Consider the following 27,325-nt stretch of genomic DNA (forward strand, 5'->3'; position numbering starts at 1 on the left):
AGAAAATGCAAATTCAAACTATGAACATATTAAAGTTTTAAATTTGGGTGCCCGCGGGGCGTCATTCGGCCTCACCGCGGGTTTAGGTGTAAGGTTCCTTTCCAGCTGTTCAAATTCATACATGATCTGCTTCACAAATACCATCGCCGCCGAGAAGAAGGTAGTGCGGGTCATGTTTTCACACTCCCGACATTTCCTGGTAATAGCATGAGCAATAGTCAGGATCTTGTTCCTGGTTCGGTCTTTCTCTAGGAGTAGGCGTTTTGTCTGATCCCCTCTAGTCTTCAAAACCCGAGAATCATGCAGATGTTGTTTCCGTAACTGCTGTATTTCATCTTCCATCGAAGCCATCAGATTATAGCAGTGTTTACTCTCGGTTTCAAAAGCCTTGGCTTGTTTAGCCGCATTGCTCTCTAGGGTGGTCACCTTCCTTTTTAGACTGACAATGGTCTTTTCATAATCTTTCCTCGCTTGCTGTAAGTACTGTGTGCGCTCTTTCGTTCTTTTTTCCCATTGCGCCTGGAGTTGTGCTATGGTATCCTCAGATTTCTTCAAATCATCCTGGCACTCACCGATTTCCTTTTTCAATCCTTTTATTAACCGCTCATCCGACCGACTCTTTTGTTGTTTGTCAGCATCTCTCCTCATTTTGTCGGATTTAGGCTTTAAGCACCTCATTTTCTTGGGCCAATTTTCTCTTTTCTCCCCGATCGGCATCAACTTGCAGACTATTTTCAAATTCCAGGTCTCTAATCTGTTGCCTCAGCTTGCCTATTTCTGCCCTGTAACTCTCCTCTTTAGCCAACCAATCCCACTGTTCTTGCGACGCCTGGACGAACTCCTGAAGATGGGGCCTTTTGGCCGGTCTCCCAAACTCGATTTCTTTCCTAAACTAAGCAAGGTATCCCGGCGAAACTTCACCCTTGGACTGATTACTTACACATGTATTGGCTGTTAAGTACTGACACTAAATTTGTCGGACTGCTGCTTCAGGAAACTGTCCGTTGGGCCCGATCTCGACTACTTGGCCACTAAGATATTCATCACTCGGAACTATTTGGCATCTCCCCAACTGTCTCAAGACTCGATACGGGGCATAGGGCTGAATACTCTGGAGTCCCATCAAAAGGAAATGGGGTCCAGTGGCTGGCATATATATGATATCATCCATAGGCAACCATCCAAATATCCATTCTATTTGGCCCGCAGTGACAGAACGGAGGCGTGCTATCCATTTTGTGACCCTTTCTAGTAAGCTGATTCCATCAATCCTCGTAGAAAATTCCTCTATGCATGTTTTCTCTGTCGACCCATAACTCATAAATTGAGGACGACGACATAGGTGTTCAATCATCCACATCTGCAGCAACACATTGCACCCCTCAAAAAAGTTTCCCCCGGCTTTGCAGGCTGTGAGAGCGCGGAAGATTTCAGCTACTATCATGGGTGCGAGAGTTCTTTCATCTTGAATGAGCAAGGTACTGACGACCCCGGCTACTTTCAGATCAATGTTTCCGTCTTTCCTTGGAAATACCAAAAGGCCCAAAAAGGTTATCATAAAAGCCACTCGTCTATGCTCGTCCCATTTCTGACGGTTACTTTTGCTGCATAACTTGTTACCCGGGTTGTTGAATCCTCTGACATGACCGTATATGTCATATATGAAGCGCGGATTACAAAAACCTGCGGCCAAATTTAGGTTATGGACCGTCCTGGGTATCTTTAACGAATCCAAAAACCGATGCACAGTGACAGCTCTTGGAGCAACTAGGTAGTTTTGCCTCAACGGAACTTCAGCATTTCCGATGTACCTGGCTATTTCCTCCAAAGTCGGAGTGAGTTCGAAATCGGAGAAGTGGAAGACATTGTGTGTCGGGTCCTAGCAGGTGACCAAAGCTCTTATGATATCCCCCCGAGGCTGGATTTTCAATAAACTTGTAAGACCTTTTAGATATTTCGTGACCTCATCTTGCCCTTCACCACCTAAATCATCCCACCATAGCCACAACTTGAAAGGGATTTTAGTCATTATTGAAAAAGGTTCATTTTGCATCGTGCTCATCCTGCACATTTATTAAGGTGATTAAGAAATAAAATTTATTTGACTCAACAAATTGACTATTTTTTAATTTTTCACAGATTAAAAGGAAGATCCGGCTCCGCACACGGCTTTTCAGCACTTCGAGAACGAAAATTTTAAAGTTGGGTGAGTCAACCGGTCAAAAATCCAAAAAATGACTAAAAGTGGCCGTTTATGCAAAGTCAGCCTTCCGGCATCCCTTTCGAGAACATTCGGCTATTCTTGCCAAAAACGGCATCACCCGACTTATTTATGTTGACAATTAAAATTTGACATTTTTGGCTATTTTTGTAAAAGGGGAGGTTGGACCCGATGAGGGTTGCCTACGTATCCCGCACCTTGTGAGAATCAAACCGGCATAGTTCGGGTCGATAAAACAAACTTCTTTTGAAAACAAGACTCTTTTCATTGGCAAATAAACTATTTTTCATAAACAAAACCCCTTTTCTTTTCTTTTTTTTTCATTTTCTCAAAAATTCGGCAGAGTTTCGACACTATTTGGACATTGATTTTTTCAAAACAGGCGATTAACTCTCTTTAACCCTCATCCTGCTATTTCTCTTTCCTCAAAATATTCAAAAGTCGGTCAACATGCAAGTCCGAAGCAAATAAATGCACAAGTAGCAAGTAAGATGCATCAGGATGGTCTTTTTCATTTTTGGTACACATGTCCTAGACAGACCCAACCCCTGTGTTGAGCCTCCAAAGTCAAATGCATATGATGCAAACAACTCCTACTAGGTATCCGACATGAAGCTGAGTTATTCTAGGTTCGTAACCTGGGTATTTGTTCTAGACTGTGTACCAGAGCGGACAACTCGAGTCGAGGAGGGGACTACGTACCGGGAACCAAAAGGCCATCCGGCTTAGTAACTTGTTCGGCCTCTTTCTTATTTCAGGGTATGACACTAACAGAATAGGGAGTCTCAACTAGTAAGCACATCCCCGGAGGTAAGAAGAGAAGGGTTTCGCCACAGTTTATATACAGTTCAGATAATATCAAAGCGGTAAAAGCATCACTTAGCACATTAGGCCCAAATATGTAACAAAATCAGATAAAGCCAAATATAAAAATTTATCTAAGCTCGAATTCTGAACCCTGAACCAGAGATTCTGGGTTATCTCCCCAGCAGAGTCGTCAGGGCTGTCACACCTTCTTTTTACCGCGCCCTCCGGGGCGCAGAGGGAGTTTTTCAAATTAAAGGACAATCGAAACGGGATTTATTATTTAATTTAGAGTCGCCACTTGGGAGATTTATGGTGTCCCAAGTCACCAGTTGAATCCCGAATCGAGGAAAGGATTGACTCTGTGTTACAGTCCGCGAGCCAAAAATCCGGATAAGGAATTCTGTTAACCTGGGAGAAGGTGTTAGGCATTCCCGAGTTCCGTGGTTCTAGCACGGTCGCTCAACTGTCATATTCGGCTTAATTATCTGATTTTTATACAATTATGAACCTATGTGCAAATTTTAATTTTTAACCGCTTTTATTATTATCATTATTATTTTAATAGAGAATTGCAACGTTGTGAAAACATATCTCGAACCACGTCACATCAATGTACCCGTGGTTATCGACACATTTCGACTCCGTTGAGATTTGGATTTGGGTCACATAAATGTGCACCCGAGTTTAAGAAAGTAAATTATTAAAGGCGCGCCTAAAGCGACTAGCGTATTATCATTTTGGGGAAGGTCGTGAACCTTTGCTAAATGGCCCATCCCGAAGTCTAAGTAATTTTACAAACACTTATATAGGGCCCCGCAGCTTATGTATTTTGTTTGTCGAGGCTCGTCTCATTCATTATTAAAAAAAATTGCAACGTCACGGAAATGCATCTCGAACCACGTCACAATCTATGTACCCATGATTATCGACATATTTCGACTTCATTGAGATTTGGATTGGGTCACATAAATGTGCACCCGGGTTTAAGAAGGTAATATTATTTAAAGTACGCACCTAAAGAGACTAACGCGTTGTTATTTTGGGAAAAAGGCCGTGAAATTCGCTAAGCGGCCGATCCCGAGACCTAAGTGTTTATCATAAGCACCTATTGAGGGCCCCGTAGTTTGCAACTTATTAGGCGAGGAACGCCTCGTTTATTTTAAGGATATCCTAAAGCGACTATGGTTCTCTATTTACTTTTGTCTCTAAAGATAGAGAAAAGGCCTAATTGATTACAAGCGTGCAACGTCCCAGCTTTTGTTGTTCGAGCCAACAACTTAACGATGATGCATCTTGACGACAATGCATACCTTTATTTTAATTGACAGACATGAACTCCAAAATTCTTAAACCAATTTATCATACCCACTAACTATTACCAACTATGGGTTTTAATGAACCGATTTAATGTAAATGAGCCTTTCTTTTCCTAACTTTTAACTGATTTCAACACTAATCTACCAGCAATAATTCAGGTTTTGCTTACTATCGAATTCAGAAACTATTATTCAAACGAAGACATCCTAATATACTAGCATGATTAATGATAAAATTACTAGCGAGTAGGATGAATATTACTATATCAGCTCATGAATTGAAATCCTATTACAAGTTCATTACCCTTTTAACCTGACATTAATCTAGATACACCTATTACTGATGTCAATCGAGTTCCTCCAAACTGATTCAATAATCCCATTTCACAAACCTATTGAACTGACTACACTTCATACCATTCCAAGGGTTCAATTTAACAGTTCAATGTTATACAATATCTAACAGATAACCCACCTCAAGACACAGTTTTGATTATACACATAACTACCATCTATATAACAGGAAAACATCTAAAATAACTATCAATTAAAATGCAGGCAGTCCTCAGTTGAACAATAGATGTGTTCGAACATTTCATTCCAAACTTCAACAAGCTTACATCAATGTGGTTCAGGGTAGTGTACCTGGTATTGGAATACAAGAAGAAGAAAGAGAAGGGCAAATCAGCAACAACAACAATAACCAGCCACAACCAGTAAACAGAACACCCAATGACAGATTTGAAAACCAACAGGGTTCCAGCACACTCAATGAAACAGTACCAACACAAACCAATGCAGACTAGAAATAACGAACTCAAAAAAACCACTTAAAACCTCAGTGAACTCTCATAAATAACCAGCCAGTAACACCAATGGGACAATAACACCAGCGACTGAGGCGACTTTGGAAAGACCAAACCAACCAATACAATAGTAACAACAGCAAATGACCAGAAATCCCAATCAGCAGTAGTATTCAGCAACTGATTGAACCCCAAACTCTTCAAGATCAAAATAGGACCAAACTGAACCCCAATGAAACAGTAAAAACACTCAAATACTGACCCTTGAAGTTTATCGTTTTAAAATTGAACCTCAACTCTTTCTCAATACTCACTGAAAGACTCTTTTCTTTTCTTTTTTGTTCTTCTAATTCTTTCTTTAAACTGATTTTAAGACCTCCAAAAAAAAACCCTAAATCTATCCTCAATGCTTTTATTTATACCACCAAAACTGACCCCCTTCATGGCCCTCTTGAAACACTTAAACTAATACCACCACCATCTTTTGCCCATGATATTCTCTTACAGCCCATTATCAAGTGTCTTGTGTCCAAAGGCATGGGCAGCTTATAATATTCAATTAATCCCCCATGCTATTATGTTTCCCAAGCCACTACTACTAGACAAAGTATTAGTTTAATGGTTAATTAAGTACCCTTACGGTCAGATCACTAACACTAAACATTTCAAGCCTTTTAAAACCCCAAAATACCCCATAAAACTCCTGTGATTTAATGTCCTACCTTAAACCCTTTAATCTATACTACATCTTTCAGCTATAACCAATTCAATTCGAATTCAAATGACCGTTCAAACTAGAATTTAAATCAGATCAAATGGCATCAACATAAGAACAATGATTCAGGACAAACTCCTATTGAACTGTCAAGGTTACGGATACAGAGAAATGAACTAACACAATCCTAAATTGAATCCAAACAAGAACAAATAAATCATTGTAACTACACTGAATTTATATGCGACAAAAAAGATAGACAATACAGATGAAACATCTTGAACCAAATAATAACACCAAACCATCATAGGAGTAATCATGGCTTTATACCAGGCCTTATTGACACTGACTTTTACAATCAAACTAACGGACAAACACACTCAATCGATTCAACATATGCCAACCAACCATATGAATTTGAACGATAGTGAAATACAAAACAGATAAACAGCAACGAAAGATAAAAGAGGAGAAGAAAAGAAAATACCTCTAAATTAAGGCTAAACTCCGAACAGTTCTAGTTGAAACTTCGACTTGAGTTTTGAAGCCCTTAATCGAGTGTTCTCGACTGAGAACACTTGACTAAGGTCGATTACAACCTCGAATTCTTTTGGCTCTTTAGGGCCTGTTCAGTCGAATTAAGATTCGACAAGTTCCGGTTAGATTCGAGGGAAACTAGGGGTGGTTTAGGGACGAGGGAGATCGGGTGGGCGTTGGGTGTTAGTTTGGGATTGAGTGGAGGCGGCTAGGGTTTAGGACCGATCTTCGATTGAAGATTCGAAGACACTGGTGATGATTCGAAGAAAAAGGGGTGTGGATTTGTGGAGGGGGTGGTTTGGCGGTTCCGGGGTGTTGTTTTGGTGGTCATCGGAGTCGGAGCCGCTGGGTTTACGGTGAAGGAGTGGAGGGGCGGCTAGGGTTTCGGAGGGGATTTGGTCTCTGAACTTGGAGAAGATACAGAGAGGGGGGTTTGGTACTGGAGATGGGTTTATGGGCATTGGGGGGGTTTGATATATTAAAAAAAGGTCAATCAATGTGAACCGTTGGATTAAGGATGATGGAGGGTTCAGATCAACTTGGGGAAGGGAAACAGAGTTGTTTGGTTCAGTGTTGGGGTTGGATTGATTATTGGGATGGACGGGTCGGGTTGTGAGGGGGATTTGTGACCATGTGATCAACGAAGATCAACGGCTTTGGTGGAGATGATTTAAACGGCATCGTTTGGGGAGAGGTTAGGGCGGACTGGGTTTCAGGCGAGCATTGGGCTGGTAAGGGGTTATTTTGGGCCTGATTTCCCTTTTAATAACCAGCACAATCCGATTTTAACTCTTCTTCTCTTGTTCCTTCTTTTCTTTTATTTTCTTTTTGATTTCTAATTACCAAAACTCAAAATTAACTTTAAAGAATACTAATTAACGCTTCATAATAATTATCACCCAAAATTAAATACAAAGACAATCACACAATTTGGACATTAAATGCTAAAAATGCAAAGTACATATTTTTGTGACTTTTCCGTTTTGTAAAACAAACTTTATTGTTTAATTAAGTCCTAAATTGTAAAATTAAATCCTAAATGCACATGCAACACATATTTTTGTATTTTTCTTAATTAAAGTAGAAATAAACATGCACAGACAAAAATACAAATAAATCACAAACAACACAAAACTATTTTATTTTGAATTTTTGGGAGTAGTTCTCATAGGGCAAAAATCACGTGCTCACAGTGGCATTTTGAAAGTTTTGGGTATGGTATGTGGGGCTTCTTCATCGCTATATGGTTTTTCCATGAACCGGCCGATGTCTCTTTTTGGCAGGAGTTTTGGGGCGCTTGGTATCTTATCGACCCTTTCTTGGTGTTCCCTCATTTGGTCGCGGAGTGCTTTGTTCTCATTTTCCATTTCTTCCATTTTCTTCAGAACAACTACGAAGGTGTTGTTACCTGCATTGACAGCAGTGTGAGTGTTACCTGTTGGGGGCAAGACGTGTTGCTTATTGACAACTATTGGGGTGTCCACTCTAGCGGCGTTCCTACTCGCCCCTTGAGCGGGTTTGTCGAGTATGCTGCTCAGGGTACTTGTCAGCCACGCTTGCAATAACTTTTTCGCTGCAGGCGGGGCTTCTTCTGTCATGGACGTGGAGGCTCCCTTTGTAACACCCCGTAAATTCGGCTTAGGTATGAATGAGTTAAAGGAGTAGTAAGGTTATATTTTGAACATGTGAAGTCCCATCGGGATGATTATGGGTAAAATAGTTGTTTCAAAATCAAGATGGAAAGTGAAATACATAAAATTTGACAAAATCGACTAAGTTTGCAAAAGGTCTATCTTCCATCAGGGTTTAGTGAAAATATGTAAGAAATTTGGGAAACCTCAAAGCATGAAAGTGTTAGGCCATTGAAATAGCTTTCCAACAATATATTGTGGAGACCAAACGGATCTCTGTGCAAAAAGCTATGCGTGTTTTACAGAATAGTATGTGATATGCGCGCCCTGAGCACGACCGCGCTCCTGAGACAGTGTTATTGCCATTTTGCGCGGTCAGGTGCACGGGGGCGCCCATGGGGGGCCATTTTAATGCCCTACTTCGTCCCCCACAACCCCAAAACATAAAAATTTGTTCTATAAAGGGAAGCTCTCAAAAACCTAACTCCTTAAGGGTCCCTCCACTACCTAAGGTAAGTTCTAATGGTGATTCTAAGTTAATTTTAATTTCCTAACATCTTATTAACATGGGTAAACCCTCCAAATCATTAGATATTTGATTGGGGCATCATTGTTGAGAGAAGGAACCCTAGAACTTGAATTCAAGAAGATTGAACGTTAAGAAGGTAATATCTTCACCCTCTAATTGATTATAGCATTGGATTAATGATTGTAGACTACAAGTTTATGAGATATGAGTTGATGGATTTGATAGAAAAACATGAACAATTATAGGTTTGGCTTGTTAATTGTTGATTATTGATTAAGGGTGTTGTTTACCTTATAGGTGATAAAGAATGATGTTGATTATAACCATTTGAGACTTTAGAATTTATCTAGGAGCAAGAGAATAGGTTATTGGGTGTAGAAACACCATTAATAAGGACTATGAAGCTTTATGTCACCAAGTGTTTGAGAAAATGCTTAAGTGACCAAAACATGAGAATTAATTCTAATATGGAATCTCTTTGACTTGTATTGATATAGATTAAAGTTGAAAGGGTTGGCGAATGTTGTATTACATTCAAGAGCAGGAAGTTAAGGTATGTGAGGCGAACTCTCTATGTTTGGGAATTTTAATGATTCTCCCTACACTACGTTTCTTTTACGACGTTACAAATTATCTCAGAAATATAGTTAAGCCAAGTTCCTTGAATAGTTGTAGAACTTCTATTCTCTGGCTTCATAACTTGTTCACCACTTTCATTTTGAACATTGTGAGCTCAATGTGTAGACATGTGATTTTTGACCCTCCCCGAGATTTCATCCATTTTAGCATAAAATATTTAGTTTAGGCCTAATATCGATATTTCAATTAGTTTCGACTCTTTTACTTTATTTTTTTAAAAAAATAAAAATTACAAAAATATTTCTTCTTTTAGTTGCTTTTAGTTTATTACTTTTCGTAAAACTAAAAAATATACAAAAAATCGTACGTTATTTGAAAATACCAAAAAATAGGTTTGTTTTAACGATTAGTATTATTTTAATAGTTATTTTACTTAAATAAGATTAATTAGTAAATGAGGTCGTATTTTAGTGTCGTTCACGGAGAAAAAATAAAGTTTGGGCTCAAACAACCCATTTTAAGCTTAATTTTCGGACCTGGCTCATAATTCCTAGGCCCATACCCCTTAACCTAAAAAACCCGACAAAACTAACCTAGACCTAGACTTAGAGGATCAGTCGTTTCAAAATTGAGAAAACGGACACAGTCGTGGCATCATCCAGAAAAACAACTCCTCCGTGACAACACCTACCACATTACTTCCTCGAACAGCTTGAATCTAATTCTAAAAAGAGACGGCAGACACCCTAATCAATCGCAGGAACCCCTCTTCTTCACCAAACACACATGACCCCAGTTCAGCTCCCTTGTTAGAAATCCCTTCTCGTCACCTTTCTTAGCTTTGGGTCATATTTCAATTCCTCCACTTGAATGATTTTATTAGTTTTGGAGTGATCTCCACAATTGGATGCAATGTCTTATTTTATAAGAAGCTTAGTATATGGTTAATTTTATCAAGGCATTTCTGTTTCTGTATTCATGTGTTCGGGTTCTTCTTCAATAAAAAAATCTTCTTTTTTGATGTTTGTGTGAGGAATATGAATCCAAAGTTGCTTCTATTTTAGAAAAAAAGAGTTGTCCAAATGCTTGAATACACAGCAAATTGAGTAGAATCGTTTGAGCAAAAAAACAATTTCCGAAAAAACTGAGTTCGTGTTCAATTCGGGGATTCGTCGAGGATCAAAGTCTTATGTTAGCTACCGATTCGGGATGCCGTTCGAGATTTTGTCATTGGTTCGAGGTTTGCATCAGTAGCTCATCTCACCTGTTTGGAAATCTTCTTTCATTGTACACGGTGAAAATTTGCCGCAGTAGAGGTCCGTTTCTAACTTTCTTCTTCAATGTTTCTTGTAATATTCCTGTGAATGAATTGATAAAGATGGTTATCTTCTGTACCTTGAAATCTTATCTTGGTGTGCAGTTTGGTTAAATTAGATCTGTGGTTAACGAGCGTACATGCTAAATTGTATTTGAGGAAAGTCGTTTGAATTAATACAGTGAGTCAGCAAGAACGTAAATTAACCGAGGTTTTAATTTCTTTAATCACTTTGGTTGATCTATTATGATTGAATGTTTTACCTCAGTTGAATGGGATGCATTGATTTAGTAGAACTTTTAATAACATTTGGCCACGAGCTTTGTCATTAAATGAGTGGGAATTTGAGTTTATTGGGCCACAAGCTTGGCATTAAATGAAAGAAAATTGGAGTGTATCACTGTATTCTGTTAATTAGTCATAAGAGCATGTTAGGCCGCGAACCTTTAGGCACGTAATTAAATCATCACAACTACGGGTACGGTTCCCGTGGCGTAGTCGTGATACCTAATTTCAAATTAGTTTTAAATATGAACATCCGTAGTTCGCTTTAGTTGAGTACAAATCTTTTTTTTTAAATAAGTTGAGGTGCACCATACACAAACAAAATTCATAATCTATGGCCCTCCTATTAATTATTTTAACTAGTATAGAAAATGCCTTGAACTCTCGTAGTTTGCTTTAGGCGCGTTTATGTAAATAAATTATCACAGCTACAGGTACGGTTCCCGTGACGTAGTTGTGATGCCTAATTTCTAAATCCGGGGGTACATTGATGTGACCCGGCCATAATTTAATCTTGTTAATAAAATAAACACTTTGTAGATTGTGGGTACGATTCCCGTGACACGATTCGCAATGTGTAATTAAAATAATTAGTTGTATAATAATTGGAGCATTAAAAGCGGTTTAGAAGGAATAAAATGCACATAGGTTCCAAAAATATTTTAAAATCAGATAAATAGGCCAATAATAATAGTTGAGCAACCGTGCTAAAACCACGAAACCCGAGAATGCCTAATACCTTCTCTCGGGTTAACAGAATTCTTTACCCGAATTTTTGTGTTCGCGGACTGTAAAACAGAGTCAATCTTTCCTCGATTTAGGATTTGAACCGGTGACTTGGGACACCATAAATTATCCCAAGTGGTGACTCTAAACAATAAATAAATAATCTTGTTTCGATTGTCACTTAAATTGGAAAAAAACTCCCTTATATCCTTTCCGGGGTAGAAAAAGGAGGTGTGACACAATGCGTATTCAATATAGACTTGGGTTTGATGCCCCCGAGTCTTAATATAGATTAATCAGTATGCCATAAACAGTTGAAGTTTTAGTGTTCATAATCAGTTCAAGAATATATGTCTCAGTCTAGTCTTATTCAGTATTCCAATATTATGTAACTCTGTGTGATCCAGTATTCCAGTATCATGTATTGCAGTTTGATTCTCAGTTCCTGAATGTTGAACACTTGTATTTGCGCCTGAGGCTGTAGTTTATATGCTTTATGCATACTTGGGCCTAAGGCCATAGTTTATGCTTTATGCATTTTGGGCCCGAGGACGTAGTTATGTATACGTATACTTGGGCCTGAGGTCGTAGCTTGTGCACATATATATTTGGCACGAGGCCATAGCTTATTCAAATAAACAGGTTGTTCATCATTCAGAAGAGGGATTATTCATATCCTTACTTCCTTTATCATTTCAGTTATCAGTTATCTGTTCAGTTACTAGTTATCAGTTCAGTTATCAGTTATCAGTTCAGTTATCCGTTATCAGTTATCATTTCAGTTTCAGTTTCAATAGTTATCATTTCAGTTATCAATTATCATTTATCAACTTAGTTTCAGTTTTAGCATTTTTAATTCTTTCTTTCAGTTGTATTACATATCAGTGCAATTCAAATGTGCCGACGTCACTTTTGCTCGAGGCCTGCATCTCACGATGCAGGTAATGATTTACAGGTTGATGATTCAGAGCGCTAGGATTCTCGTACCAGCTATTTGGTGATCCCCAGTTCTTTCGGGGCATTATCATTACCTTACAATCTTCAGTATTTTTAGATAATTAGTGTTTTCAGTACTTCATTAGAGGCTTCATAGACTAGAGTAACAGTTAGACAGAGTCTCAGGTCTTTCATGTTAAGCAATGTTAGCTACATATATATTTCAGACTTGTTTTAGTATTTCCGCACTTTGATTTATATCATCCAAACTTTCAGTATATCAGCATGTGTTAGTTTATATTCCGCATTTAGTATATTATGATATCACATGTTGATCAGCCAGCCAGTTGGTTCGCTCGGTCACATGTAGTTAGGCACCGAGTGTCGTGTTACGTCCAGGCCCAGGTTCGGGGCGTGACACCCTTCTCACGCGAAGTGGTTACACTACCATGAGAAGGGGTGAGTCACTTTGTCTTGGTGAGGCGCTCGATGTCACATCTTCCACGTCCTCCCTGCTAACCTCGTTGATGGTGTTTAGGAGGTTAGTAGTGACACCCATCACTGCTTTCAGTCTTTCCTCTCTTTTTTCTGCCACGGTTAGCTTGTACAAACAAGGAAGGGAAAGACTTTGTTGTTGCGTTTTTAGATCTAGAAGAAACTAAACTTGTTAACTAGGGTCTCCTCACAGACGGCGCCAAATTATTTTACCAAAAAAAATGTTGAGCCCTTTTTAGTTAAACCAATTTAATAAATGGATAAAGGGTGAATCCAAGTTAAAAGTAATAAATCCTAGATCCGAATTTTAACAACTTAGACGGAGTGAACCGTGTCCTAACCAATAAAATGTCGAGTTAATGCTCAATGATTAGATATAAATATGAGAATGCATGCATGCAATAAATATGGTAAATGGCATTTAATATAATAAGAAGCAATAAATCACCCAAATGTTGGATGGGGTGGATGATTCCTTCTTCAGAGACAATATGCGACATCATGCAATAGTAGTGAACAATATGCCCTCGGATCTTGTGAACTAAAGAAGAATGTTGCATGATGGAATCAAGCAAAAGAGACAAGACAAGCTTTTTTTATATTCTTAATAGTCAATTCTTTTACCAGATATTCTTTTACAGAAGTTTCGAATCCGTTTTTGTTTCCTTTCTCTTTCTATTTATAAGGGATATCTCTAGAAAACTCTAAAAAGTACAAAATGGGGAATATTGAATATTCCCGTTCGCAATACTAGGAACGTTATAACTGTTGCATCCGTTTGCTCTCTACTCGACCTCGGCATCGGTCTCTCCTTTTGGGCGACTCCTCGCCACTGAGCCATACTTGATCTCAACCTCGACCTTATCCCGCCCATCTACATTGGCTAAACGAGATCTAATTTTGACTCTTACAATTAGTTGGTTGGAACATGTAATCCTATGCGATCTTTTCAAATAACAGAGAATACAAATACAAAGAATTTAGTCACATATAACTAAGCAATTATATTCTTAATTTTTAAACATATAAAATAAGATATAATCAAATAATTATTACAATTTTTAAAAAAAAAAAAGAAACTGTTGTAAGGTTACATAATTGGCAAACTAAAGAATAAATTGTATAGTATACGTGAAGCATTCGTGAGAATTGGGATGTAAAAGACAAATAGTCCTGCGCATAGAAGTGTACATTGGGAGAACGTCTCATCTATTATACAAGACTTCTATTACCTCGTGATTGTCTAGAGAAGGTAACGGTTGTTCATTTTGAGGTGAATTTAAAATATTTCGAAAATCTCATAAACTCTTGATATACTAATAAAGAGATTAAAACATCAAATAATGTCTTTCTTGAAGCCGAAGTGATTAAGAGATATTCTTTGTCAAGATAAATTGGAAATGCAGGCAAACGCTTCTTGACAATCAAATATTTCAAGAAAATTCACAATATCCTTTGATCGTGAAATATGCTATTTTGGGCCTTGATTGGTGAAATAAGACGGAGTGATCAAGAGAATGTTGGGCTAAAACGACCCAAAAATACTCTTAACATGGTGTGATATTGTCCGCTTTGGACCAAGCTCGCACAGTTTTTTCCAAAAGACCTCACACCATTAAGAGTATCCAACTCTTTATAAGTAACTTATTTTTCTTTTCTACTTTCCTTGTGGGACTTTGTTCACGCACACTCATCATTCTCCCCCTTGAACTAAGTTCCACATGACCCACCACCATTTATGGGCTAATTTGAAGATGAATTGTGTGTCACCCACATGATTTTGAGTATTTGAAGGTCGTGTATGCGTCTTCAAAGCTATGAGTAAAGGTAGTGAACCAACCCATATACCGGCAAAGGCACTAAGCCAGGTCCTATGCCATCATTTCGCCATCTCCATACTCGTCTTACAAAACTATTGGCTCTGATACTAGTTGTTGGGCTAAAACGATCCAAAGATACTCTTAACATGGTGTGATATTGTCTGTTTTGGGCCAAGCCTGCACGATTTTTTTCAAAAGGCCTCACACCATTAAGAGTATCCAACTCCGTATAAGTAACTTATTTTTCTTTTTTACTTTTCATGTGGGACTTTGTTTATACACTCAACAGAGAAGCCATTCTTCGTGATTGATCGGAAGAACTGACTGACTTTTATGGAGACCAAATTTATCCTATGGAGGTCTACATCAACCTACATTTAAACACCATGCTCCAGTCCTCAAATTAAGGAGACTAATCCAGAAAGAAAAATCGAGAGAACGAACATAATTGTAGTAAAAAAATCATCAACAAAATTATTTTCTTCATAAAAAAAAAAGACGAACTTGAAATAAGTTCCAATTTTAGCTTTAAAAAAGTTGATATTGAGGTATTTTAATCTTTTGACACATATTTAAGAGAAGAGAGCATTAACGTCATATATCCAAGTTGATCGGTCTTTCCCAGCAAATATAAGTTTAGAATGATATCACATATCATTCAAAATAGTAAGATACAAACTAAATGTATCTGGTGTTCAAAGCAATTCACATCGTTTTACTCGAATTGACTAATCGATGGAGGTGCGAATTAATATTAATTAACTACCTAAGATTTAATGATAATAGTATACACAAATAAATATAACGTATTATATATTTATTTAGTTGATATAAACATAATAATAAGAATAATAAAAAAAAAGGTGAGAAAAAAATAAAGAAAAGAAAGGAAGAGGGAGGGGGGTGGGTGTGAAGAGGGGCAAGAGGGCTATATTAGATCCTGTTGCCGCATTGTCTTCTCTGCGCCAGCCAAGCCCTATAGTTCAGTATTATTTTTATTTTTCTTGTATTTTTTTCTTTTATATTTTCTTTCTAATTTTGCCCAATAATTCCGAGTTCTGATCTATCCTTAGGACCTTCTTTTTATATGAGTTGATAGGGTTAGAAAAAGGTGTGGATCCATCCTAGAAACATCAAATCTCAAAAATTAGGGTTTCCCACCTTTATTCATCGCGCCAGTTCCCCACCTATTATACATCTATACATACATATATTTCTCTATTTGTGATTTGTAGATCTTTTGATTTTTTGTTTTATCATTGTTTGATCCTTTTAATGTCACAAATCGGTCAAGGCAATTGTGCGTATTTTTTTTGTAATCGGTCAATTGTCGGTTTGTTTAATTTGGGGACTTTTTGATCAATTTCATTTTTATCATATTCGGCGCTGGGTTGGGTTTCTCCTTGATATTATAATATTGTTAGGGCTTTTATTTGATTTAATATGGATAAAAAGAAGGCAGTGGCACCGCTTGTATGCCATGGGCATTCTCGGCCTGTCGTTGATCTGTTCTACAGCCCAATCACTCCTGATGGATTTTTCCTCATCAGTGCCAGCAAGGGTAATTCTTTTGATCTTTTTTTATGCCTCTTGGTAGTTGTGATAACATATTGAAGCATTGAGTGAATTTGACATAAGTGCGTTACATTGTCTTGATCAAACATTTTCCGGACAGTCATGAATGAGCCGTTTGATTTTGAAGTGTGGTTACATATACTATTATATTGTATAGTATGTTCGTTGCGTTTTCTCTGTGTGTGTGTGTGTTTTTTTTGGGGGGGGGGGCAAATAGAGTAGTATCAAATTTAGGTGTTTTTGTTTAACTCTAATTCATGTGTTTGCTTAGAGTTTAGGAGAATTACCAAGAAGCAGGAATCTAAGAAAAGCCCAAAAGAGATTATTATTCAATCTAAAGGAATTTCTATTGTCATAGAATTCAGAGGGAAAAACTTTGAAAATGTCTGTCTCTTATCAAGTCTAAGTGGTTGCTTTGAAATGCAAACTTGATTTACTTGTAGATGTTATCAAACTCTCGTAATGTAAACCTTAATGCTTTTATTGGCAATCAATTCTATCAAAATATTACTCCGTGTGATGGTTCTAATGTAGGTGCGGGCATGGCATACATTATCATCTAAGTACTTTGTATGCCTAGTGTTTTCACCAAATCTTCGAATTGTTGGTGAATAGAATGATGGGTATTCTGCAGCGCATGGTATTACGTGTTGTCAATAGCCTTTAGATTTTATTTCTAGTATTTGTCAGTGATCAGGCAGGCCATTTTATGTATGCCTACTTTTTCACCTTATTTGTGAGCAGATTGGTAGGTGAACCCACATCTGATTTCTCAATAACCTCAGATTTTTCTCGAACAGTCTCAGGAGCGCAACCAAAAGCACAAAAAAATATCAACTAAGATATTCTTTAGTGTTACAGTCTAACCGAAAAAGATTTTTTCCTGTTGCTCTTTTTCTTCTAATGTATGTTCATTCACTGCAATAATTATTCGTGCCGTTATTATTTGTTTTACCTTCTGAAATATTCCGTTCATGTAGATTCTACACCAATGTTGAGAAATGGAGAAACTGGAGATTGGATTGGAACATTTGAAGGGCATAAAGGAGCCGTGTGGAGTTGTTGTCTGGATAAACATGCTCTCCGTGCTGCATCTGCATCTGCCGATTTCAGCGCGTATGTTATCTAGTGGCGTCATTTCATACTTTGGAAATAACCATTTAAGCGACCATATTTATATGCTGACATCTGTCATTAGAGAAGTGATGTTGAACAATAGAAGTGCTATTGTAGCACCTAGCATGTCATTAGTTAAAACAGGTTAAATAGCTAATCTAATATCAGACACAGCAGAATCTTGGTCATCCTTTTTTAGAATTTTCCCTTGCTATATATATTATCTTTTTGCTTTCTATATTGTGTTTTGTGTTGGTTGTTTTCAGGAAATTGTGGGATGCACTGACTGGAGATGTTTTACATTCATTTGATCACAAGCACATAGTTCGAGCATGTGCCTTTTCAGAGGTACCATTACAACCATTTCTCCTTTATTGTATAATAGTTCCTTCAGGTTAGAGATTTAGAACTTCAGTTAAGTCATAGTAACCAAATTGTGACAACGTAAACTCTGCTTATTTTGTTAGTTTAGAACGTCTGTGTTTGGGAGGAACTCGCTGGCACTATGGGATTGCAGATCTAAGTCGTTTCAAAGGATTGTGCTATGAAAGCCTGTGGCCATCTCTTGTATTACGATATGGATTTTAACAAAATACTGTGAATGTAACAGATACCATTATATGAAATCCAATTTTAGTTGAAGGATTACATGAAATCCCGTGTTCCAGTTGTAGTCCTATCCTTCTCAAGTTTTTTCATTTGTGTTTAAAGTTTGTCAATGCTCGTATACTCGCAATTGACCCCAAAATAATTGTTGATTGTTTCAATGAAAATAGAGAAGTCCCTGAAATTACCCGTACTAAATCAACTTAGGGGTTTGATAGAACATCTCATTTTTAAGATTAGTGTTTGTGCTAACTTGCGTGCACCTCGACTATTAAACCGGGTATTTTTCACCTCCCACTAGTAACTCTTTCAACCAATGTATGGACAGATTATCGTCTTTAGCCTCTGCCAGGATATAAATCTTGGTCTCCAATGGATTTCATCCCTCATTGATCGCTAGGCCACATCCTTGGGTTCTGATAGAAAACCTCCTTACTATAGCCTATGAAAAATAAAAAGCAGTGAATGCCAAGTTCAATTACTGCTGAGTCATTAGACGCTGCTTCAATTGGATGACAAAGATTTTTTCTGTGTTAAAAGAATATACATTGTTTAAGGTTCTGAGTAATCTTCTGTATTCAATCTCTTGTGTTTTGATAGTTTACACGAACTACTATTGTGTGATGACTTTGTAGGATACACATCTGCTACTCACTGGTGGTTTTGAAAAAATTCTTCGGATATATGATCTAAACCGAATTGATGCACCTCCAAGGGAAATTGACAGCTCTCCTGGTTCAGTTAGGACAGTTGCTTGGTTACACAGTGATCAAACTTTATTGAGTTCCTCTGGTGATGCAGGTGGATTGAGGTAGACCTTCAGAGTTTGATGACTCTGGTTGTACTGTTTTGTTCATTTCATTCTTTTTCTGGTTGTATTATTCACGTGGCCAGTGTTAACGGTCACTTAAAGTTATCGAGTAACTCTTCATCCCTTTTTTAATCTAGCGTTGCATTGATCAAAGCTCAGATGCTTGATAGATTGGATGCCATTTTGTTAACCTGTAGGTCACTTGGATTTGAATCTTGGCTTGTTGCAAAATTACCAGATAGCTATAAAGGCCACATATGGTTCATATTTCTGTCATGAACTTTCTCTTTCCCTGTGTATGAGTCCCTGGGCTGCAAGGGAATGCTAATTTCTTTCGCCACTTTCCTGCATCACTCTGTTCACTATCTTAATTTTGATCGAATTCTTGTAACCTAGGTTATGGGATGTGAGGAGTGGCAAAGTTGTTCAAACCCTTGAAACCAAGTTTCCTGTAACGAGTGCTGAAGTAAGTCAGGATGGTCGATACATAACAACAGCTGATGGTTCCTCTGTCAAGTTTTGGGATGCTAACCAGTAAGTATAATCTTTCATTCTTTACTGGCACAAAAAAACTGTGAATACAGATTTTTTCCATGGTTTACATTGCTTTTTAATCTTTTGTTCTAAAACAGCTTTGGATTGGTGAAGAGCTATGACCTATCCTGCAAAGTTGAATCTGCTTCATTGGAACCAAAATTCGGTAATAGGTTCATTGCTGGAGGAGAAGATATGTGGGTTCATGTCTTTGATTTTCACACTGGAGAGGAAATTGGTAGGTGCTGTGGGTTCGTAAATGTTTAGAAATTTAGTTGCTTTGTAGTCCTGTTTATATATGCTCTGATCAATGTCTTTGTTTATGTGTTCCCTTTTACCAGTTATTTTTCCAGAATTTGCTTGCTCTTAACTTAACTAGGGGTTTATGCTTCTTTTTCTTATAAGTAGTTGGTTCAAGCTTTAACCATATTGTATATTCCCTCTTTCTACAACATAGGATGCAACAAGGGACACCATGGTCCTGTGCACTGTTTGCGGTTCTCTCCAGGAGGTGAATCCTATGCCTCAGGATCTGAAGATGGGACTATCAGAATATGGCAGCTTGGGCCACTTGGTCAGAATGAGGACAACTCCACAGCAAACGGGTCTATTTTAAATGCCAAGGATGACATGGGTGAGGTGACCCAAAAGATTGAGGAGTTGGATGTTTCAGAAGCAAAGAAGACTGAAGAGACACAGATCGATGGTGCGGTGGAGCAGGTTGCTGATGCCTAATTAGGAATTTAAGGGTTTTGTATGGTTTTGCCTCTTGGAAAGCTATGACTGGCTTGACTTCTGAGGTTTTTGCTTATGAAATAAAATTAAGCTTTTAAAAAGTGCTACGTATTGTTTGCTTGGCTGTGGTCACCTATCATCGTTTAAAATCTTTGGTGTGGTTCTCTCTGCAGAACTGAGGGTGGGCATATTTACGTAGTTCTCTTCCAAGTTTCATGTCGTCCTTGGACTTGAAATTGCTTTTAGAGCCTTAATAAGAAAAAGTAATATTGGGATAAGGCTATAACTCGAAGACATTACAAGCTTTAAAAATGCAGCGTTGTGCCTGTTTGTTTCAGTGAACAGCAGATTTGATACGGTAATGATTTGTCTTCGTGCATTGCTTGGATTTGAGATTCAATTATCTTTGGTAAAGAAACCTTCTCTGCTAAATAGTGTAATTACTGGCCGCCCTCATCTGTTTGTTTGGGGAAGAGAGGTTGGGAACCTGTAGTTTTTTAACCTAGGTTTGGGAGCTTTTAAGTGGGGTGTTTTTCGCTAATGTCAGTTGGGTTTGGTCAGGGTAATTGATTTGGGCAAAAATGATAATGTAGAAAATTAAGTGAAAGTTGAACGATTTTGTGGTTAGAAAACTAAGTTTGATCATTTTCCTCTAATTGTACTATAAGTTGAGGGATCTTCTGTGTTGATTTAATTAACCCGGTTTAGGGGAATGAGGATAAACTTTTAAGTTTTAACACGGTCAAACATTAAAAAATGACTCTTTTATCTTTTAAATGTCTTAATACAATGCTAAATATCTGCAATGCAGCATATGTCAACTGTAGACGAAATCAAAATGCTGGAATGCATATCACAGAACAGTCTTCCTGCCAGATAAAAAGAAAATCTAACGCTCAATAAAATTTTCATCCATATATCCCTAGGGTCAACAATGGAATACTCTAGAACAGTGGACCCTATTTTCCGTACGCTGAGAGACTACAATACCTTCCTTGTGAATGGAATTAAGGAAAATTATCCTCCCAGAAAAACTTGACACACACAAAAGGTATCATCATAAGTGACCAAGTACATGTAATACTTCTTGACACGTCTAATGATCTGAAAATACCAATTGATCTTCCAGTCAATCATCGTTTCTCAGGAAAAAGAACACACATGAGGAGAAAGAGATGGAAAGTAATCCACCTTGGGGAAACTACTCAGAATTTTTCTGCTGAAAAGATGTACATAGAAAAGTTATCTCCACTCGTTGTGTGGCGGATAACAGAAACTAGTAAAACAAGCTTAAGAATCAGCGAAACTAAATCTAAAAGCTCTAAAGCAGAGCTCCAAACTATCAGCAAGACTACCTAAAGATGGGCTACCTTTCAAGTAACTCTAAAAAGAACAATACAAAATGATCTAAATATACAGGATGCCGCTTGACTTAACAGAGAGCACCCGATTGGTGTTGCAGCTGTTCAACTAAAATTCTATTGATGAACGGTAACATAGCAGCTAAGAATGCCTTCGGACATTCCTCATGCGGAAGATGACCACATCCCGATATTGCAACCAGTCTCTGTACGTTAAATAGATTTTACAAGTTAATAGCCTGAGCACCTTAAAAAATTATGCTTTTATCTGAAGCAATTTCACAAAATGTCGTTTCAATTTCATCCCTGGGAGGTATAAGTATCTTATTCGCTATACACATTCATTATGTGCATACAAGTCTACACCCAACAACACAGGATTTTCAACAAAATAAAGGTGTCATCCAAGACATCATGCAACAATTAGCAGCCAGAAAAGAAAATTAATACTAAGCAGTGATCTATATGTGCTTTCGTGCTGGGAGCTGAATTCTCTAATGTCTTTGGTGATTATCACTACATTGATGACTATTCTTGGGACATGATGGACTTTTTCAGTTTAACTTTCTCTTTCTAGATCAATGTTCAAGAATTGTATGGTAGCGGTAGTCCCATTTCTTCATCAGTTTCTTGTTGAATCAGTTCCATTCAATTTAGTCACAAACACAGGAACTTCTAAAAATTTCTCTGTAAGAGGTATATTACAGATTGGTTCCCATGGGAGTAAAATCATACATGAGGCAAGAATAATCATACTAGGTGGTGTTTGGTTTTGATATGTTCCGGACCGTGTAAAGAAAACAACTAAGTTACTAACTAAGGGCATAATCACTTGCACTGATCTAGATCAAGTAATTCAGCTTCTATTGTGAAAACCAATCCATATGACACAGAGTTAGATAATAACATACGATAGACTACAGCTGCAGAGATAGATATAAAGAACACCATAACTCACAGAATTCACAAGTTTTGAAGCCATAGCTTGAACAGACTTCAAAGGTACAAGTGCATCTTCAGCTCCCCCAATCACCAAAACTGGCAAGCTTTCAACTGCTTTCAGCAGTGCTGTGGCTTTTTCTGGGGAGAGGACTGTCTCATATGACTGCTTCCCTATCTCATGGAGTGCTTCATCCCAACCTTCCACACATAACGGTGCCTGATTATATACACAAGCAGAAAGGCTTAAGATTGGAATCTGATATATATATATAAAGAATGTAAATATATCGAAAGAAGGGACCTGAAAATTTCACAAAAGAAGAAAACAGGGAAACTGATAAAGCCCATAATATCTAATCCAATTGTAGGCGTCTTGTAACTTATGAAAAAAACTATAGGCATCTTACATGCCCAGAAGTGGCAAGAACTGTTTAGGGGGCAGTCTTCTAAAACTTTTCCACAATGGTTTCAGTTCATTCATAGCAAAAGTTGAACCCTCATAAACACTAGTTTTTCTGTGATATGAACCCATTAAGTTTTTCTTCCACATAAATATACATGTACTGGAAACTCTCCAAACAGGTACTTCTACAGTCCATCAATCTTTTCTTGGACAATTTTTCATCCCCGGATACATATTAAATGATCCAGTTCATTATATGTATTCATGCTTTAGGAGCTTCTACAAGGTGTGATTATCTTCATTTTGCCTCTTTTTCTTTTACTTCCTAACTTCCACTCAAAAATTAATTATCACAAGTAGCACACTCAAAAGTCTAAATTGAGGAGGACTATGGTATCATCCATCCCAGAATACAGAAAAGCAGAACAAAATTTGCTTGAATTTGTAGACAGCAAATTAGATGTTTCTTGACAATTAAACAAAGAAAGTCTTTAGCACAATCAACATTTCAATCATAAGCAAGCATACCTTGTATAAGCTCAAAATGTCAGTCGTCAACTTGGTTGCGTCATACCATGCTCGTCTATTAACAACTTGAGTAATTTCCGTTCGCAAAAGAGGACGCACCAAGTGCTTTTTTCCGAGCGAAGTGCGTAATAATATTCTTGCTAAGGCAGGAACCATTTCTCTTGACAGGCTAACACCCAATAATACAATCCCCTTGATCTTAACCTAATATAGAAGGCAAAAATAGTTAAACAGTCAAAGCATGAACAACTATGCAATAAATTGGAGTGCATAGGTTTAAAACTGAGGGTACACAAGATTCCACATCATCCCCTTCAACGAGGACACTAAATGTATGTTTGGAAGAAAAGAAGTGGGCTACTGACATCTTTTCTCAAATTTGAATTGCAATTTTACCCGGTTTACAATTCATCCAAAGACGATAAGACTTATGCTAACTATACTTGTTAAAGCACACACCGTTATCACTCACATTAATAAAATTTGTGGATGACTGCACCCTTTGTGCAGCCTTTAGTGCAAGCAATCCACCATCGTCATGGCCAACAAGTACCACTGAAGTGAAACCCATCTCTGAGCAAAAAGACAGAAGCAGGTCAACCTGAAAAGTGAAAATTTAACTGTCAAAAATAAAAGCGAATAAATTTAAAAGGAAAACAACATCCCCGGTTGTCATCATTACGAGTATCTGTTTGAATGAAGGACAAATATAGCCCAACAATTAGACTCTCCAAGACTAATTGAAAAGGATCTTTTCAGATGCCATCTCTTTTCAAAGTCAAAGAAACTCCCTACATGTATACAATACATCATATGCATACACATATATACATAATATCCTAGAAATCAGAGCCCTGAATACTCTGTTAGTACATCATATGCATACACATACACATTTTCTGGTACTGCATTTAAATTGGTAACTCGCTGTTTATTTTCAATTCATTACTGTCACCTCTCTTGTTTGGTTTCGTGCTGAATTTAACTAAATAGTCATTGAAACATACGATTGAAAAGTGAGATGTTACCTGAGCATCAAGCGTGTAGGGATTAGGCAATTGATTCTCCTCCCAGTCTGCTCGGAAAGGCCTAGATGACAATCCCCATCCTGGCCTGTCAAAAGCAGTGACTGCACAACCTACCTGCTGAGCTAGTACTCCCATCACATTTCTCCAAGAGAAGACCCCGCCACCAAAACCATGCACCAGAACAATTCCAAACTGATCATTATCTTCCAGATCTCGTATAGACAGAGGAGACCCCGACCCATGAACTGCATCTCCATCACCAACTTCATCTAGGTTGAGACTAGGCATTTCTTCAGACAGGATGGAGGGAGTTTGAAAACCATCTAATAAAGGTGTGGATAGACAGTTCGCAAGAAACTGACTACTGTAGCTCCTCCGGATACAATAATCCGAATTTGATAAAAGATTTAATGGCCTGTCAACACGGGGTGTGGAGGACAAGGAACGGCAAGGTGATCCAGGCAACCTAAGTTTGTAATGAAGAGTAACCCCTAAGCAAGAGATGAATAAGCTGTCAACATCAGCAAGCAGTTTGGCAGGAATTTCCCCTTCCTCACGAGCTGAGCCAGCAAGTTTCCTCATTTCACTATTACATTTTGATGCTTTCCCAGCGGAAGGAGTTGGAGACCGTGGAACCTTATGGTATGCAGAGAAGACAACTTTACAAGGAAGCACCTGTTATTTCAGAAAAAAGAACTGTTACAAACTTATAGGTTCCACTAAATTGCATCTTCTGAAGAGCAATGAGAAATCAATAAAACCAACAGCACTGATTACCTTCACATTTTAACATTATCATTGATAAATCACAAGAATTGCACTTAGATAAACTTTAGTCAGAAGTCAATCTATAAAAAAAAAAAAAAAAAAACTTGTTTATGTCAAAATATGCAACATAAAAATGAACCATTGGCACCGTGTCATCAATGAATTCAGGGGTGGAGCTAGGTAGGAATAAGGGGTTTCAATTGAATCCCCTCCATCAAAAAATTATATTGCGCAAATAGAGAAAAGTGAGTTTTTTTTATTTGTTAGTATATATGAACTGTTGAATCCCTCAATATAAGAAAAAATTCTAGTCTAGTGGCAAAGATGGCTTCAAAAATTAATTTTGGTGACAGTTTCAATCCGAAGTGCGACATTTTAATGTCTTTTGTAATCCCCGTGTATAAATTTCTGGCTCCGCCAGTGAATGAACTAAATGTATCCAAGAAATAAAGGAAACCAGAAGGGGGAAAACATAACAACTTACAGCTTCGGGGTCAACTCGGTGAAATAAGAGCTTCCTCCTAGCTCGACAGCTTGTTCTATAGGCAACAACAGTATGTCCAATAGCAAACACTACAGATGATAGAAACAACACAGGCATCCCCCATGACTTTTTCAAATGAAGCTTTTGCTTTGAGATAGCAGATGAAGCTTCAGCTTCAGCCTCGAGGTATGAATTGACAGAGAAAACACAAGCCTTTACGGAAAGAAGAACAATGGATATAAATGAACAGAATGTAACAGTCCCGAGATATGGTCCATGTGAGAGACCAGGTCCATCACACAGAGAATAAACACCTATCATCACAGAACAATAACAAGTTAGAACGAATTCCAATTTGAATCACAACATCAAGACATTTGGAACTAATACTTAAAACAGCAAAAAAATATATTTCATCAATTGTTTATTATCCGTTTCAGCACTTCTATTCAAATGCTGCTTATTTTATATAATCAGTTTCTTTCAGAAATTAAGTATCAACTACTTGCGCTCAGCTAACTCAGGCGGGCTCAAAAATTGAAAGGGAAGTAGTAACTAAGCACGTACATGTGATGAGAAGAGATCTCAGAATGGAAACGAGAGGAATATCGGTCAAGGAAGTTTTGAAGGCATATCGTTGCAAATGCTCCTTGAAACTGTAACACCTTACGCACGTGAAGCTTGAAATCAATACGCTCGGTACCAGTACATCCCCTAGTATCACCATCACCGGCGCCGATAGCATCAGCAGCGACGCTAACATCGCCGCCATGAAATATATAGTCCTCAAACATCTCCTTACTTTCTCCAGCATCTTCCACATTAAGGCCATCCGTAATTCCAATTACTGATGCTAATTACAAAACAAGTTAAGGTCCGATTTGGTGAATAATAAATTGTAGAGGAAATGAAATTATATATATAGAGAATAAAACCGGAGGAGGCGGCGGCTCAAGGCCCATCTCACGGCAGCGAATAAAGCCGTTTTCCGGCTAGGTTTTCAGTTAAGGAAAATGCAGTTTACTTTGCTTTCTATAAGAGCAGAGAAATTTAAACAGAGGCCGAGGCGGACTGGAGTTGTCGCCGGAGTTTTTGTGCTCTCTCACTTTCTTTCTTTCTTTTTTTTTTTTCCTTTCGTCGAGTTTTATTTCTTTCTTATTTCCCCTTTACCCCTTTTATTTAAGGGAAATGAAATAACGATATGCTTTATTTTTTTCGGTTACTTGAATTTTTCTTTTCTTTTACACCATTAACAGGGAAATTAGACAAGTCTAATTAGACAATGGTAACCAAATGTCAAGGAATGTTAGAATTATTTGGGCAAAGATCACTTTTAGTCCGCGATAGAAATTATTTATATTTAGTAGCTGCAAAAATATATAAAATTCGTATATGTTTTTAGTGTATAACACACATATATATTGCTTTTATTTTGAGAACGTCTATATGGTATCATTTTCCTATTTTTTTTATAACGGCAATTCAATAAGTTCGACGTGCACCTTTCTATGTATTTATTATCTCACACCAGTATAAACTACACATATAAAATTAGTTTTGTTTGTGGCATCTCCATTATTGAAGGATTATACATTTACTTATATGGACTTCTTTGTTATTATTATACGTTTTTAATGATGGGGGAGCTTGTGGATAATGAAAGTAAGGAAGATAAAAAAAAATGTCTTAATTTAAAAAATCTTTTCATTGGCAATG

At 37.7% G+C, this 27,325-nt stretch overlaps 2 protein-coding genes across 2 annotated transcripts; one reads left to right on the forward strand and one right to left on the reverse strand.

Moving 5' to 3' along the window:
* The first annotated feature begins 15,680 nt into the window (after window positions 1-15,680).
* LOC104212527 (uncharacterized) lies at window positions 15,681-20,196 on the forward strand. Its single transcript, XM_009761821.2, has 7 exons — window positions 15,681-16,279; window positions 17,274-17,409; window positions 17,676-17,757; window positions 18,651-18,826; window positions 19,223-19,360; window positions 19,459-19,598; window positions 19,818-20,196. The coding sequence occupies exons 1-7, from the start codon at window positions 16,162-16,164 to the stop codon at window positions 20,093-20,095; spliced, it is 1,068 nt and encodes a 355-aa protein (XP_009760123.1). The 5' UTR covers window positions 15,681-16,161; the 3' UTR covers window positions 20,096-20,196.
* A 776-nt stretch (window positions 20,197-20,972) lies between these two features.
* On the reverse strand, window positions 20,973-26,742 carry LOC104212528 (uncharacterized). Its single transcript, XM_009761822.2, has 7 exons — window positions 26,177-26,742; window positions 25,610-25,923; window positions 24,358-25,032; window positions 23,802-23,930; window positions 23,330-23,533; window positions 22,415-22,615; window positions 20,973-21,662 (listed from the first exon to the last, which is right to left on the reverse strand). Exons 1-7 carry the CDS (start codon window positions 26,439-26,441, stop codon window positions 21,528-21,530), a joined length of 1,923 nt encoding a protein of 640 aa, XP_009760124.1. The 5' UTR covers window positions 26,442-26,742; the 3' UTR covers window positions 20,973-21,527.
* Window positions 26,743-27,325: the final 583 nt, after the last annotated feature.

This window comes from Nicotiana sylvestris, chromosome 3 (genome assembly GCF_000393655.2).
Source record: "Nicotiana sylvestris chromosome 3, ASM39365v2, whole genome shotgun sequence".
Lineage (NCBI taxonomy): Eukaryota > Viridiplantae > Streptophyta > Magnoliopsida > Solanales > Solanaceae > Nicotiana > Nicotiana sylvestris.